A 16,639-nucleotide genomic window follows, 5' to 3' on the forward strand; every position below is an offset into this window, starting at 1 on the left:
AATAAGTGCTGTCGCTCTCTATACACAGTGCACTTTGCCACCTACCAACAGAAAGGAAAAAATAATGTGCATATTTCCACGACAGAAATCCCACGCCTGGACCGTCGTTGATCACCGCCACGATTCTAGCCTACGTCACAGCGTCATGTGCTCTTTTTACATCCAACACGAAAACTGCAGTCGTGGTGCTTTCGATTGTACTCAGAACTCGGAAATTCTGCTTTCTGAATAGGAAGATGTAGGTAACACCAGACTGCAGATGAGCTGCATACAGGGCTGGACTGGGACAAAAAAATCTGGTTTCCTCTTTCTACCGCAAAGTGGGTAATAAACAAACAAGAGAGAAAAGCTGATCATTGATCAGTTTCATGATTGAAGTAGAAACAGGAGAGGGAGGAGGAGAGAATGAGAGAAGAAGAGGCAGCTGTGCAGCAAAGACAGAATAACTCCAGCTTTGTGTCTTTTTCATTCTAGCTGAAGTACGGGACAAACTGTTCCTTTTCAGCTCAATACGAAACGCGTAATATTTTTCTCTGAATACAAGACGATTCTGTTTTTTAGGGGACTGTTGGCAACTCTAATAATTAACCTTATGAACAAATAAGTTCAACCTCAGTAACATCATAGCAACCACCCAGCTGTATAGAAAGTCCGTCATGCTAGCTAGTACCCAGTATGAAAAAGTCAGCATAACGAAATAAACTACACCTAAACTTGGTTTCTATCTGACGCAGGTAGACTGCAGGTCAACTTCTTACCTGAAGTTCAGTTCACCTGACACTCGGACCGGTGGCCGCCCCGGGTCTCTGCTCCTCCTGCCTCCCCTTTCCCTTATCCACCTGCTGGCCTCCACCACTTGCTAATGTTACTGAATCTGTGGAAGCTCCGCGATAGCCATGACACGAAGTAAAGACTAACGACCCTATCTAAATCCCAGTAACAATTAACGCGTTCCTGATTTTGGCATAATAACTAGTTACCGTGCTCGTTACCACAATAATAACGTAGTTACTGTAACGCGATACTTAATAACGCGTTAGTCCCTACACTGTTACACACACACAGCAGAACACTCTCTGACTAGTCTAATTGTATTCTGTTAGATTTCTTTGAAAAAAATTTTAACCTGTTATCTGAGTGAAATTTAGGTAGTCACAAGACATCGTGGAAATACTGGCCTTTCTTTGCCCCCCCCCCCCCCATTAGAACTTTTTCTTTTTAGTATGCTATTGTGCTGAATGCTTACACATTGAAAAAGGGGGGAAAGAATCTGGTACAAAAAGTCCTGACCAGACCTGTTTACAAAAAAAAAATCTGGGCAGTTCACAGTTAAGTTAGGACTTGGATATTTTTTGAAAACAAAGACATTTTTTGACATATTGTATTGACCTCTACAAATTCTGCCTTTAAAAAAAGCATTAACCGAGACTGTGCAAGAAGCTTGTTGATTTCTAATAAAAGTGTCTGGTCACCACAAAAAGTGGAGATTAAATGTTTGTTTCTTACTTCATATTTTTATTTTTGGTATCTTCTGGAATACCTTTTTGAGATTCTTTATCTTAAAGTGGGTCTGGTTTTAGCCCCTCTTTCTTCAAGCCACCGTTTTTCTGTTTTGCCTCATACAGTGGGGCAAAAAAGTATTTAGTCAGCCACCGATTGTGCAAGTTCCCCCACTTAAAATGATGACAGAGGTCAGTAATTTGCACCAGAGGTACACTTCAACTGTGAGAGACAGAATGTGAAAAAAAAATCCATGAATTCATATGGTAGGATTTGTAAAGAATTTATTTGTAAATTAGGGTGGAAAATAAGTATTTGGTCACCTCAAACAAGGAAAATCTCTGGCTCTCACAGACCTGTAACGTCTTCTGTAAGAAGCTTTTCTGTCCCCCACTCGTTACCTGTATGAATGGCACCTGTTTGAACTCATCATCTGTATAAAAGACACCTGTCCACAGCCTCAAACAGTCAGACTCCAAACTCTGCCATGGCCAAGACCAAAGAGCTTTCGAAGGACACCAGGAAAAGTATTGTAGACCTGCACCAGACTGGGAAGAGTGAATCTACAATAGGCAAGCAGCTTGGTGTGAAAAAATCAACTGTGGGAGTAATCATCAGAAAATGGAAGACATACAAGACCACTGATAATCTCCCTCGATCTGGGGCTCCACGCAAGATCTCATCCCGTGGGGTCAAAATGATCATGAGAACGGTGAGCAAAGATCCCAGGACCACACGGGGGGACCTGGTGAATGACCTGCAGAGAGCTGGGACCAAAGTAACAAAGGTCACCATCAGTAACACACTACAACGGCAGGGAATCAAATCCCGCAGTGCCAGACGTGTTCCGCTGCTGAAGCCAGTGCATGTCCAGGCCCGTCTGAAGTTTGCCAGAGAGCACATGGATGATACAGCAGAGGATTGGGAGAATGTCATGTGGTCAGATGAAACCAAAGTAGAACTTTTTGGTATAAACTCAACTCGTCGTGTTTGGAGGAAGACGAATACTGAGTTGCATCCCAAGAACACCATACCTACTGTGAAGCATGGGGGTGGAAACATCATGCTATGGGGCTGTTTTTCTGCCAAGGGGACAGGACGACTGATCCGTGTTAAGGACAGAATGAATGGGGCCATGTATCGTGAGATTTTGAGCCAAAACCTCCTTCCATCAGTGAGAACTTTGAAGATGAAACGAGGCTGGGTCTTGCAACATGACAATGATCCAAAACACACCGCCCGGGCAACAAAGGAGTGGCTCCGTAAGAAGCATTTGAAAGTCCTGGAGTGGCCTAGCCAGTCTCCAGACCTCAACCCCATAGAAAATCTGTGGCGGGAGTTGAAAGTCCGTGTTGCTCGGCGACAGCCCCAAAACATCACTGCTCTCGAGAAGATCTGCATGGAGGAATGGGCCAAAATACCAGCTACTGTGTGTGCAAACCTGGTAAAGACCTATAGTAAACGTTTGACCTCTGTTATTGCCAACAAAGGTTATGTTACAAAGTATTGAGTTGTATTTTTGTTATTGACCAAATACTTATTTTCCACCCTGATTTACGAATAAATTCTTTACAAATCCTACCATGTGGATTCATGGATTTTTTTTTCACATTCTGTCTCTCACAGTTGAAGTGTACCTCTGGTGCAAATTACTGACCTCTGTCATCATTTTAGGTGGGGGAACTTGCACAATCGGTGGCTGACTAAATACTTTTTTGCCCCACTGTATACAAACAGAGGGTTTGAAGCAGCTTGGTGGGCTTAGCTAGTTGTGTCTTCCAGATAAAAAAAAAAAAATTAAGGATATCAGCTACGTCTAACAGACTTTTATCAGTTGTGGGCGTTACTTGGAGACCTAATTATTATTATTATTATTATTATTATTATTAGAACTAAGACACAGTGACATGCCTTGATGGAACTCTGTATCCAAAAAAGTGTTTTCCTCCTGAGGTCACAGTTCAGAAATTCACATACTCAAAATAGTAGCTTCTTTTTCACTTGCATGTCTTGCTGGAAGCCTTTCTTTCTGCTACCCCTGGGGATTAGTCAGCGCAAATGGCGACTTCAGTAAAGTCTTTGCGAGTGCTTGTCGAGATGTTTTAGAGCACTGTTGCCGAGGGTAGAGGTATGTCATGTCTGATGCTTACATCTTACACCTGTCACTGTCATTTTAGGAAGAGAATGTCTGCCTACACTGGGCCGCTCTATCAGGCTGCGATGACATTGCCCAGGCTCTGCTAGAGGCTCGATGCGACCTAAATGCTGTGAATGTTCATGGTGATACACCACTTCATGTCGCTGCCAGAGAGAACCACCTGGAGTGCATATTGTGAGTGTGAAGTCTGAGAGGTCACAGAGGTCACTCAGTTTCTTCACATCAGATGATGATGCTGATTTTGAGGAAACTTTTTTTTTTTGGGTTTATGTCTGTAATGAGAGAAGAGAGTATTATTGGAAACAAACAAATACAGCTATTCAGCTATTTAGTCACTGCATTTCTTGTATTTGTTTGCTTCCTGGTTTCAACCACAAACAGATTATTTAAACATTTTGTTCCTTATACACAGTGTTCAAATGTTTTCTCTGCAGCTGTAGAAAGCCTTATCTATAAAATGCAGTCTGCTTCTCCTGAAAGTGTATTAATATGCAAGAGTTCTAGAACAAATAGTACGTGGGTTTGCATTCTGGGACATCAGCGCTCAACTGATAAAACCAAATGAAGCCGTTAATTTCTGAGGCAAACTGATATTAATCAGATGGTTTGATACCTGGCTCCTCCAGTGCACGTGTCCTTGTGTCCTTGCTCAAGGTACAGAGTTGCATATGTCCATCAAGTGTGTGGGCGAATGTTAGAAAGTGCTTAGGCACAGATAAAAATGCTCTATAGCTGTGTGTGTAATTAGGTAAATGAGATTTAGAAACGATTTTGACTGCTCAAATTGAGCAGCGACAGTGCATACCAGTCTATCTCAGTGCTTGTCACCTTCACTCTGTTTTTTTTAGATGACCATAAGTCTTAACTTAAACATTTTCCACGCGCAGGTTGTTTCTGTCTCGTGGAGCTGATGTCAGTCAAAGGAACAGGGATGGAGAAACAGCTCTGGACTGCTGTGCTTCCGGTTCCAAAGTGTGGACAGCCCTTAATACCAACAAGAAGCTGACTGATGCCAGGAGAGGAAGGGAAGGCCGTGGAGAGAGAGTGCTCAGCAGGTAGTGCTGCACTTTGTCCTGTTCTTTTGTTGGCTGATGAATTTCTGCTTTCTCAAAATCTGCCATTCCTCAAAAAGGAAAACTAAAAACTTGTAGATTTTTTTGTTTCTTTGTTTTGTTTTTGTTTTCCTTTTCTGTCTGTTAGGGACATTTCTCGGGGGTATGAGGCAGTGCCTATCACCTGTGTTAATGCTGTGGACAGTGAGCCATTGCCTGAAAACTTTAAATATATACCAGACAGCTGTGTCACCTCCCCGCTGAACATAGACAAAGATATCACTCACTTACCTGTAAGTGAGTGATGACAGGTAAGGTGTAAATTACACATTTATTGCAGCAGTCCAGAGAAGGCACTAGTGCTCTGAAGAAGTTTGCAGTCATTATGCAGAAAATGACTAGCATTGTAAGAGAATAGGTACATGGCCAGCTTCTAACGGCTCACTGATTGTGTCACTCAGCACTGCACCTGCACAGATGACTGCTCATCTAGCACCTGCATATGTGGCCAGCTCAGCTTGCGTTGTTGGTATGACAGTGTAAGTAGAACCTGTGTACCTACTGAAATGATTTCACGTGACACCCACATTTCCTCATTTTAAATAAGAATGTGTTCTCAACGACTTGTTTAATAAAGCTTACATTTGCCCCCTTCACTGCTGGGGTCTAAACTGGTTTTACATTACAGTACGGCCTGGCCCACTTATATTTTGTTTATCTCTTCAATGTAATGTTTCTTCACGTTCTGTTGACTAAAATTACCAACAGATGCTCTGAAGAGAATCTGTTTTTATTCCCAATGACTATTTATCTCATGGTGTATGTGATTGCAGGAGGGTCGACTACCAATGGACTTCTGCCAGCGGGAGCCCCCGGTGCTGTTTGAATGTAACCATGCATGTTCCTGCTGGAGGACCTGCAGGAACCGTGTGGTCCAGAATGGACTAAGGTAAAGTGCTGCTGTTTGGTAATCTACTTTTAAAGCTGTGAAGAAAGTGAGCCTCATAACAAAGATCAGCTTAAAGGATCCGCTTTGATCACATGGATGAGTTTTTGCAAAGAAGATGCTCAATGATAAATTCTGTCAATGGGTCCTGAATAGCGTTGGGAATCGAGAACTTAAGGTTATGTATATAACCCCGGTTCTCTGAGTAGCATGAGTGAGTGTCTCACTATGGGGAACGCCTCCTGCGTGACCTCATCAGAAGCTCAAATACCATTACGCCAGCCCTTACAGGCTGGCTAGGTGACGCCCATGTCAGGAGGGGCCAGTGCCTCCCTATATAATAGGCTGACATAGCGTCAGATGCCATTCAAAACAAGCCCACCTCTTCCTCGCTTCCATAGCAAGGAGGGCGGTCTGGTGAGACACTCACTCATGCTACTCAGAGAACCGGGGTTATATACATAACCTTAAGTTCTCTTTCATAGCATTCGTTTCGTGTCTCACTATGGGAGAAATACTGACTCCCGGATTGCCAGACATGCCTGTTAAGAAGACAACTGTCCCCAACAGCACTTCACAGGGGAGAGGCCCCCACCTGGGAAGAACCTGCACCGAGGACCGAATGTGCTAGGTTAGGTGCTGTCACATCCAACCTGTAAAACCTAGCAAATGTATGAGGTGAGGTCCAGCATGCAGCTGCACACACCTCCTGAATAGAAACTCCCCTAAAGAGAGCCCATGAGGTCGCCAGACCTCTAGTGGAATGCGCACGTAAGCCAGCAGGGGGCTGAAGGCCCCTGCTAGTATAGGCCAAGGCAATTGCCCCTACTATCCAATGGGAGAGGCGCTGTTTAGACACAGGCTTTCCCATATGTGGTTTAGCCCAGGACACGAACAGCTGGTCACTTTGTCTGACACTCTGGGTTCGGTCCATGTAAATGCGCAGAGCCCACCAAAGGCCGGCAGTTCTATAGGGGAACATGTGCCGACAACCTTCGGGACAAAGGCAGGGTTGAGCCGCATACAGACCCTCGTATTATCCGAGGAGAACTAAATGCATGACTGATGCACTGAGAGAGCGTGTATCTCTCCCACACGTTTAGCAGAAGCTAAAGCAATTAAAAGAGCCGTCTTCAAGGACAGAAATTTCAACTCAACCTGTTCCAGGGGTTTGAATGGGCAACAGGAGAGCGCAGCCAATACTGTGGGAAGGTCCCACGATGGAGCCAATGGCCTAGACGTAGGCAATTTACGCCGTGCACCCTTCATGAAACGGCATATCAAAACCAATATGGCAGGCTGAAATTGCTGCCAAATACACCTTGATGGTGGAGAAGGCTTTACCCTTATCAATCAGGGCCTGAAGAAATGACAGAATCACAGCCACAGAGCACTGAAAAGGGATGGCCTGTGATTCTAAGCACCAGCTTTCAAACACACGGCACTTATGCTCATATAGCGTCCGAGTAGACGATGCTCTAGAACACTGAATAGTGTCGATAACACTATGAGGGAGCCCCACCGTGTTCAGGTTAAACCACTCACGGGCCAAGCCCACAGAGCCAGCCTCTCTGGGTGGGGGTGGAATATTTCCCCCCGTGCCTGAGACAGGAGGTCTCTGCGTAGTGGTAACAGCCAAGGTGGGCCGCACAGCTGCTGAAAAATCTCCGCCAGCCAGTGTTTCCCTGGCCAGTGCGGGGCTATCAGGATCATATAGTGACTTCTCTCCCTCACTCTGGCCAGAGTTGGAGAAATGAGGGCCACTGGGGGAAAAGCATAGAGGAGGGTTCTCGGCCGCTCGTGAGCTAGAGCATCCACCCCGAGTGGAGCTCTCTGATCGTTCAGCGAGTAAAACAGGGGACACTGAGAATTCTCCCTGGATGCATAAACGTCCACGGTCGCCAGACCGAATTGCAGCCAGATCTGCTTCACCACCTCCGGGTGAAGCTTCCAGTCCCCATACAGCGGGTTGCCCCTGGAGAGAAGATCTGCTCCAAAGTTCAAGATCCCCGGCACGTGAGTTGCTCTCAGTGACAGCAGGTGAACACTGCTCCAGACTATCAGTCTGTGTGCCAGCGTGTGTAACTTGGGGGACCCCTGTATGAGAGCATTTGTGTGACAAGTCGCTCCCTGGCGGGTTGGGGCTGTCACCAGCCAATCGTCGATGTACGTGGCCACCCGAATGCCCTTTTTCCTGAGCGGGGCCACTGCTGCCTCGGTGCATTTCACAAACACCCTTGGGCTCAGTGAGAGACCAAAAGGCAGGACTACAAACTCGTATGCCATCCCCTGGAAAGCAAATCTCAGATACTTTCGGTGTGGGGGATACAGTGGGGCAAAAAAGTATTTAGTCAGCCACCGATTGTGCAAGTTCCCCCACCTAAAATGATGACAGAGGTCAGTAATTTGCACCAGAGGTACACTTCACCTGTGAGAGACAGAATGTGAAAAAAAAAATCCATGAATCCACATGGTAGGATTTGTAAAGAATTTATTCGTAAATCAGGGTGGAAAATAAGTATTTGGTCACCTCAAACAAGGAAAATCTCTGGCTCTCACAGACCTGTAACATCTTCTGTAAGAAGCTTTTCTGTCCCCCACTCGTTACCTGTATGAATGGCACCTGTTTGAACTCATCATCTGTATAAAAGACACCTGTCCACAGCCTCAAACAGTCAGACTCCAAACTCCGCCATGGCCAAGACCAAAGAGCTTTCGAAGGACACCAGGAAAAGTATTGTAGACCTGCACCAGACTGGGAAGAGTGAATCTACAATAGGCAAGCAGCTTGGTGTGAAAAAATCAACTGTGGGAGCAATCATCAGAAAATGGAAGACATACAAGACCACTGATAATCTCCCTCGATCTGGGACTCCACGCAAGATCTCATCCCGTGGGGTCAAAATGATCATGAGAACGGTGAGCAAAGATCCCAGGACCACACGGGGGGACCTGGTGAATGACCTGCAGAGAGCTGGGACCAAAGTAACAAAGGTCACCATCAGTAACACACTACAACGGCAGGGAATCAAATCCCGCAGTGCCAGACGTGTTCCGCTGCTGAAGCCAGTGCATGTCCAGGCCCGTCTGAAGTTTGCCAGAGAGCACATGGATGATACAGCAGAGGATTGGGAGAATGTCATGTGGTCAGATGAAACCAAAGTAGAACTTTTTGGTATAAACTCAACTCGTCGTGTTTGGAGGAAGAAGAATACTGATTTGTATCCCAAGAACACCATACCTACTGTGAAGCATGGGGGTGAAAACATCATGCTATGGGGCTGTTATTCTGCCAAGGGGACAGGATGACTGATCCGTGTTAAGGACAGAATGAATGGGGCCATGTATCGTGAGATTTTGAGCCAAAACCTCCTTCCATCAGTGAGAACTTTGAAGATGAAACGAGGCTGGGTCTTCCAACATGACAATGATCCAAAACACACCGCCCGGGCAACAAAGGAGTGGCTCCGTAAGAAGCATTTGAAAGTCCTGGAGTGGCCTAGCCAGTCTCCAGACCTCAACCCCATAGAAAATCTGTGGCGGGAGTTGAAAGTCCGTGTTGCTCGACGACAGCCCCAAAACATCACTGCTCTCGAGAAGATCTGCATGGAGGAATGGGCCAAAATACCAGCTACTGTGTGTGCAAACCTGGTAAAGACCTATAGTAAACGTTTGACCTCTGTTATTGCCAACAAAGGTTATGTTACAAAGTATTGAGTTGTACTTTTGTTATTGACCAAATACTTATTTTCCACCCTGATTTACGAATAAATTCTTTACAAATCCTACCATGTGGATTCATGGATTTTTTTTTCACATTCTGTCTCTCACAGTTGAAGTGTACCTCTGGTGCAAATTACTGACCTCTGTCATCATTTTAGGTGGGGGAACTTGCACAATCGGTGGCTGACTAAATACTTTTTTGCCCCACTGTATATGGGGATGTGGAAATAAGCATCCCTCAGGTCGATTGATGTGAACCAGTCGCCCGCTCGTACAAACCGTAGCAGCGAGGCGTGCGTCAACATCCTGAACTTGTATGTCCTCAAATGCCGGTTCAGGGCACGGAGATCCAGAATGGCTCTCATCCCCCTTCCCCCTTTCTTTGGCACAAGGAAATACCCTGAATAAAATCTGCTGTGCATTTCCTCGGGAGGGACAATTCTTATAGCTCCTTTGTCTCTCAAGGTGGAAATTTCCTCCAAGAGAAAACTGGCAGACTCGCCCGGAGCACGAGAGTAAACAATGTCTTTGAATTGTGGTGGAGCGACACTGGATTGCAACCTGTAGCCCTTTTTCAATGTCCTCAGCACCCATGCTGACTGAGTGCAGGTGGCCCAGCTCTTCATGTGGAGAGACAGAGCGCTCACTGGCCACTTCACCGAATATGGCGTTTTGGCGCCCCCTTGTGGTCGCAGCGCGAAACATACGCCATTTCGGCGTCCCGTCACCTCTGTCACAGGCGAGCGAGGTGACGGGCTCATCTGTATCATCACAGCCGTGGAAACGCGAGTCTCCACGGGCTGCGTTATGGCAGACGGTGCTCTGTTTTTCAGCATGTTTGATTTTCTCATGTGTTTTGCAACACTCGACAGCGCCCTCGGCAAACTGCCTGGATGCGCGTGTCGGGGCTTTTTAAATACAGAATGCATGAGAGAAGTGCTCGTGAAACAACACTGCGAACTTTGGCTCTCTTTCCCTCTGGCGGGTCCGGTGACAGGAACGCCGGCCCGAGTCAAGCACTCTGTGTGGAACATGTCCCGTTGAACTTGCTCTGGAATGGAGCTGGGAGGCGGGAGGGTGGCCCATGAAGGGGGGAAACTGGGTTTGCTCCCGCCTAGAGGAGAGGCTGTCAGGCCGGCCGCTTCTTCCTCCTCACGATCGCGGTAGCGGGGGGAGGAGGAGGGGCCGCTTGAGGTCTGGCCTGGGGAGGCTGCTTCCGAGTCCATGGATTCTTAGGGGCCCCGGCAGCCTGGGGTGCTGCCTGCGTCTTAGGCACTTTGGGAATCCTGAAAGCGGGGACCGGGCGAGACGCTGCCTGCGCGAATGACTGGCGCGGCACTGCTGGGGTGGCGTGCTGGGCCCTCCTCGGTAGGCAGAGTTTCAGAGCCTCATCATCTCTCTTTTTCTCCTCACATCTCTTCTGCATGGATGTAACAGCCGCACCGAAGAGACCGTGAGGGACGACAGGGGTGTCGAGGAGTTCCTCTTTTTCCTTGGTCGTCAGGTTGGTGAGCCCGAGCCAGCGTGCTCGCTCCTGAAGAACCATGAGGCCCATGGCTCTCCCAGTAGCCTGTATGGCTACCTTGTGGAGGCGGAGGACGTGGTCAGTTATAACGCAGATTTCTTCCCACACTGTGGTATCTGTGTTAGCTGTCATGTCCTCTTCTAGCTCAGCTTGGTAAGCCATTAGCATAGAAGAGGCATTGTGGGCTCTTACTGACAGAGCCGCTGCCTTGTAGCACTTATCTGTAAGGCTAGACTGGAAGCGGTCTGTTTTGGAGGGGAGAGATGGGGCCGATGAGGACAGAGACGTCTTCGGGTGAAGATGGCTCGCCACCAACGGCTCCATTTGTGGCATCCGGCGGAGGCCGATAGACTCCATCCCCTCCAGTCCATCCAATCCAGCAGGGAGCTCCCCACGATGGGGTGTTTCTTGCTGCAAGGTTTTGCTTTCCACGTCACCGCTATCTCATCGAGTAGCTCAGGGAAAACAGGCAACACATGCTTCCCCGTCTTTTTCGCCTTCGGCAATTTCTTACCGTCAAAACGAGACTTTACAACCTCTGTTTGTATGGCGGGCCACGGGATGTTGAGCCTAGCGGCTGCGCGCTTGCACATGTCCTGCATGTCGAGATCCAGGGGGGACGGCGGTGTCGGTTTTTCAACCTCGCCGGTAGCCGAGGGCTTTGCAGCCCAGCTGATGCTAGCCAAGGAGGCGGAATCTTCCTCCTCACCGTCGTCAGACAGCAGGAGCTCCGAGTCAGCCGACTCATCTCCGTCCTCGTTAGCATCTCCTCCCCAGGTGACTCCAGCATCGCGGAAAAACACACGATCTCCGTGTGCCTCCAGCGACGGGAAAGCGGTCGCGATGGGCTGAGGGTCTGCCTCTGCCCAGCTCGGCCCTGGCGTTGCGGCCAAATCATCGGGCATCTCAGTTTCTCCTTGCGCCGCAGCAGCCTCACACAGCAAAGGGTCGCCGCCCGACAGGTTAGCCTGGCGAGCTAGCCTGCGGCGGAGTAGTTTGCGTGGGAAAGCCGCGCAGTGGATACAGTCGTGTGCAGGTGTCAGGGCAGCCTGAGCGTGAGATGAGCCCAGGCATGCCGCACACACGGGGTGTGTATCCCAGGCAGAAATCTTCTTGCCGCAAGGACAAAGTTTTGCAACTTCGTTGGCCGTTGTAGCCATGGTTAGCTAGAGGGTTGCGCACGTTAGCGAGACTGACACTGAGTGCGGAGAATATTGCTATTCCTCGCTAACGTGGGTTGAAAAGTGTTGCTACTTTTCTACAGGTATTGCTACCTAATGTGTAAAACCGCTAGCGTCGAAGGGTATCGCTACCTGATGGTGAAGCTAGGGGTACCTTTATTAGCAAAGTGTTGCTACTTCGCTTTCGGAAAGTATTGCTACTTGGCACCAGCACTAGCTACAGAACAGTATTGCTACTGCTTGTATGCTAGTGGACAACTGAAAGGCTGGGAACAAAGCGCCCGGCGACCGAGTTGTTCACTCGAATCTGTGGACAGTTTAGCTTTAGCACCCAATAGCACAGTTGTCTACAGGCTTCTGTGAGAAGCGAGAAGAGGTTTTTGAATGACATCTGACGCTATGTCAGCCTATTATATAGGGAGGCACTGGCCCCTCCTGACATGGGCGTCACCTAGCCAGCCTGTAAGGGCTGGCGTAATGGTATTTGAGCTTCTGATGAGGTCACGCAGGAGGCGTTCCCCATAGTGAGACACGAAACGAATGCTATGAAAGAGAACCAGTTCTTGTAGAAAACCAGTTCCCAGTAGACCAGTTTCTTAGAATTGTTAGTCTGCCTGCCTGTTGATCGCTTATCTTCAGGGTGCTGTAAGTTAGCACTGTCACCTTACAGCAGGGAGGCTCTGAGCTTAAGCCTGCTTGTGACATTTCTTTGTGGTGCTTAGAGGTTCTCCCTACATGGGTTTTCTCCTGGTACTCCAGCAGATTGCTGTGCTTTTTCTGCCTAAGTGCTTTCTAGCTAGCACCCACATCAGAGAGTGACTTATTTTGCCCAAGGACTGGAACAGCAAAAGGATCAAACCACCAACCTGCCAATTAGTAGATGACATGCAGGCACCCCATTTAGAGCAATTTTTTCCTACTTCTTTATTTAGCACTTGCACTTTCTTTTTAAAGATTTAATGGGGCTCCTATTGTTACAGAGAACATACTCTGAATAGCTGTTTCTGCAGTTACAATGAAGGATACGCATTTTTGAGAGAGATATTTTCAGCAATTAGGTAAAATGTGTTTTTCAGGCCCAAGACTAAAAATTAAGTGTCACTTTTACCTGTACCAGTTTACATACTCTTCAGAAATCCTTGCTCATTAGCTCAAAACTTGCTTTATGTTTGTGTTTCCTTGGAGAGTGCCTCTTGTTACTGCCTTGATTGAGGTTTTGTGCAAGTTCGGGTGATAATAAACTGCATCACATCAATCATGCCAGCTAGATGTGTATGCTGTGCGAACCATTAGGTGACAACCTACGTGCCCGATACATTCCTGGCAGGCAGTGTTATCCTTGGCCAGAAGAGGGAGAACTCAGCTTGATGTAGAAGGAAAAGGACTCACTTTCTAAGATGTTTTCTGTCTTAATGTTCCTCTAAAGCACATGTGTCAAAATCAAGGCCCGCGGGCCACATCCGCCCCGGCGTACATTTATATCCGGCCGCGAGATCATTTTATATAGATGTATTATTATTGTTATGCATGGCCCGGCATATGAGCCGCTAATAATATACAAACTACAGATACCATAATTCAGTGCTGCAGCCTCCTTGCGGAACGCTAGGCTAACTGGGAACATTCCCGTCAGTGAAGTCAAACTTCTGTTATTGCGAAGGTAGGTGCTCACAATAGTGGAGAGAAAAGTTGATTCTGAAAGCAGAGCCTTTCAGCGCCAGTGGGTGACTGAATATATGTTTACAGACATTGCTGGTAAACCCGTGTGTGTTATTAGTGGAGCTAATGTGGCTGTAATTAAGGAATTTAATTTAAGACGGCACTACGAGACAAAACGTCAGGATAAGCTGAAAAACCTAAATGCAGATGAGAAACTACAGAAAGTAGAAGAGCTAAAGAAGAGTCTGACATTTCAGCAGACTTTTTTCACCGGAGCAAAATCACAAAGTGAAGCTGTTGTGAAAGCAAGTTTTACTGTAGCAGAGGAGACAGCCAAATCAGGCCGGTACCACTCTGAAGAGCTGCATGATGAAGGCGTGCGACGTCTTGTGTCCAGACAAAACGCAGATTTTGGCAAATGTGAGCCTGAGCAGAAATACGATTGCTGATCGGTAGGGATGGGTATTGATTTTATTTTTTTTTTTTTTGCCTGTCCCGTTTGGCTCTTTTGCCATCAGAATTGTTGTCTAAAGGCAAAGAAAGATGCCCAACGGATTTACTTTACCAAATTGACCATCCCAGCCTTGCCATAATGGTCCATTTGATTCACCTTTTATTGTTTATTTTATTTTCACTTACTGACTATGGGACAGACTTGACTGGGGGAAAGAAGGGGAGAAAGAAAGAGGGAAAGAGAAACAGCTGAGAAGAGGGACGGGGGAGAAGGGCAAAAACCAACAGAATGAGCAGAAAAAGAAAAAAAAGAAGAAAAAAAGAAAAAAAAATGCATATATCAATCACCTGGGTCACCTGCTGAGAAAGAAAAAAGAAAACAAGCAGAAGAGAACAAGAGTGATAGAATAAACAACATCACAATGATATATGGGAATATGACAGTAAATACTAAATATTAAACATTATTGTGCAGCACATAAGATCAACAGAACACAGTGTGCTTTGAGGTAGGAGCCAAAAAGGGTGTAGTTTGTGGGTGTGATCACCCGTGTGTACACCTGTGAGCATGGACGCGTTTGTTTTTTGTTTTTTTAAAAGGTTCCTTCATGTAATGATCTGCTAGAGGGTGTGGGGGGGCCACAGCCCCGCCCTCCAGGGCATGAAGCAGGTATGGAGGAGATCAAGACTCCAGACATCCAGAGGCCCCCAGAACACAAGAGACCAAGGAAGACCAACAGAGGGGCAGCCGCGCCACTGTCCCAGAAAGAGCTGAGGAGAGTCCCAGATGAGGGCTCACTCAGCAGCCGCGGAGCAGAAACCAGGGGGAGTTGCAGTGACGCGCCCGTGAGCTCCGCCGGCAGCCAGCCGTGCCTGAGTGACCGAGCCCCAGGCCGAGAGGCCGGGGGCACCCCACCTCCAAAGTGGCCCGAGCAAGCCCCAGGCTCCAGGCCCCGATAAGCGGCCGCCAAGGAGTGAGCCGGTGTGTACCTGGACGCCCACCCCCGGACACAAAGAACCACCAACGCACCGATGTCTGAGGGAGTCCGCCACTGGCAGGGGAAGTGGTGGTAGGGGGAGATAGGCCTCCATACCTTGGAGGGCCTAAGATGTCCCCAGAGAGGTGGCGCCTGACACCCAACCTGACATATAGACACAGAAATACAGGCACACACATATACAAACATCCATTCCCACCCTCATGCTCTCATATACACTTACTCCACACTCAACCAACGTGGAGACAGACATAAAGAGATGCTGTACACACAATCACACTCCCCAAGCGTACTCTAAGCCCCGGGTCTAGGTACCCTTGCCCCTGGAGGGGGGGAACTGCCCCCAGACCCAGGTGGTGTTACCCTTTTCCCTGCGGTGGGGGGAGGCAGACCGCCCCGACTCCGCAGCAGCAGGGAGGCCCCACACTCCAGACCGCAGTCGGACGGCCAACTCCTCCTAGCCCCCCCGCTCCAGCAGGTCGCAGAGAATGGGGGTGAGAGAAGACTCCAAACCTCCCTCCACCCGCTCATTGTAGTGTTGATGCATGTGTGTTCTAAGGTGCATTTAAAACCCAGGAGGGCATGGAGCTACCTGCCAGAGAGCAGCAGGTAAGCGCATGGTCCCTCCTGCTGGCCCTCAATGTCTACATGTATTTAACATTGAGAGGTGGGCAACGACGCCAGGGGTGGGGTGTACACCCTGATGGTACTTTGGATTCCGTGTATCGTGCCCACCCCCAAGATCCTATATGTATGTGTAACGAGAGTGTGAGTAATGTGAATGTCTAAGTTGTGGGATAAAATTGAGGCAGAGGCAGCCAGAAGGGGACGGGGGGGGTGGCCTCCTCTGCACCCTGGTGACATACCCCTACTCTAAGGTCCTGCATGTGTGGGTGGTTGTGGTGGAGCGGGAAGAGGGAGGCAGCTGGAGATGGGGAGGGAAGGAAGGGAGGGGCAAGTGACCCCTCCCTGGGGCCAGCTCCCCCGCTGACCCCAGTAGGCACCCCCATACCCCGCGACCCACCAGGGAAAGGGGGCCCAGGCCCATCCAGACCGGGGCCCAGCGCAGCAGCGCCTCCCGGCCCCACAGAGCCCAGGACAGTCTACCCAACCCCACCACAGAGAAAACTGCACCCACCCCACCATCCACTCTTCTTCCAGACTACATAAGACAATAAACACCCAGGCTGAGATCTTCCTCCACCTCTCCTGTATCTCCCCCTCCTGTAGAGAGAGCCCCTGAGGAGAGGAAAGCTCCTGCAAGATGTGACAATCTTCCCCACCAGTTGAAGAGCCCCCCAGGTGGCTCGATGCACCGGCGGCACCCTGCTCCAGGGCTGGGCCCCCATGCACCCACCCGCCCACAACCCCGGCAACACACCAACCAGGACCCAAGCCCCCGAGGCCCGGCCCGAGCCCCAGCCCAGAGATGGGATGGGTATTG

General features: G+C 48.5%; 1 protein-coding gene across 2 annotated transcripts in view; it reads left to right on the plus strand.

Moving 5' to 3' along the window:
* LOC113033131 (histone-lysine N-methyltransferase EHMT1-like) overlaps window positions 1-16,639 on the plus strand; it is a 55,253-nt gene that overhangs the window by 31,266 nt on the left and 7,348 nt on the right. For both annotated transcript variants that reach the window (XM_026186533.1, XM_026186534.1), the window contains exons 15-19: window positions 3,678-3,832; window positions 4,546-4,713; window positions 4,859-5,000; window positions 5,169-5,249; window positions 5,544-5,659. In XM_026186533.1, coding sequence (XP_026042318.1) covers window positions 3,678-3,832; window positions 4,546-4,713; window positions 4,859-5,000; window positions 5,169-5,249; window positions 5,544-5,659 — 662 coding nt within the window. The remainder of the gene's footprint in view (window positions 1-3,677; window positions 3,833-4,545; window positions 4,714-4,858; window positions 5,001-5,168; window positions 5,250-5,543; window positions 5,660-16,639) is intronic.

The sequence above is a fragment of the Astatotilapia calliptera genome, chromosome 12 (assembly GCF_900246225.1).
Source record: "Astatotilapia calliptera chromosome 12, fAstCal1.2, whole genome shotgun sequence".
Taxonomy (NCBI): Eukaryota; Metazoa; Chordata; class Actinopteri; order Cichliformes; family Cichlidae; genus Astatotilapia; species Astatotilapia calliptera.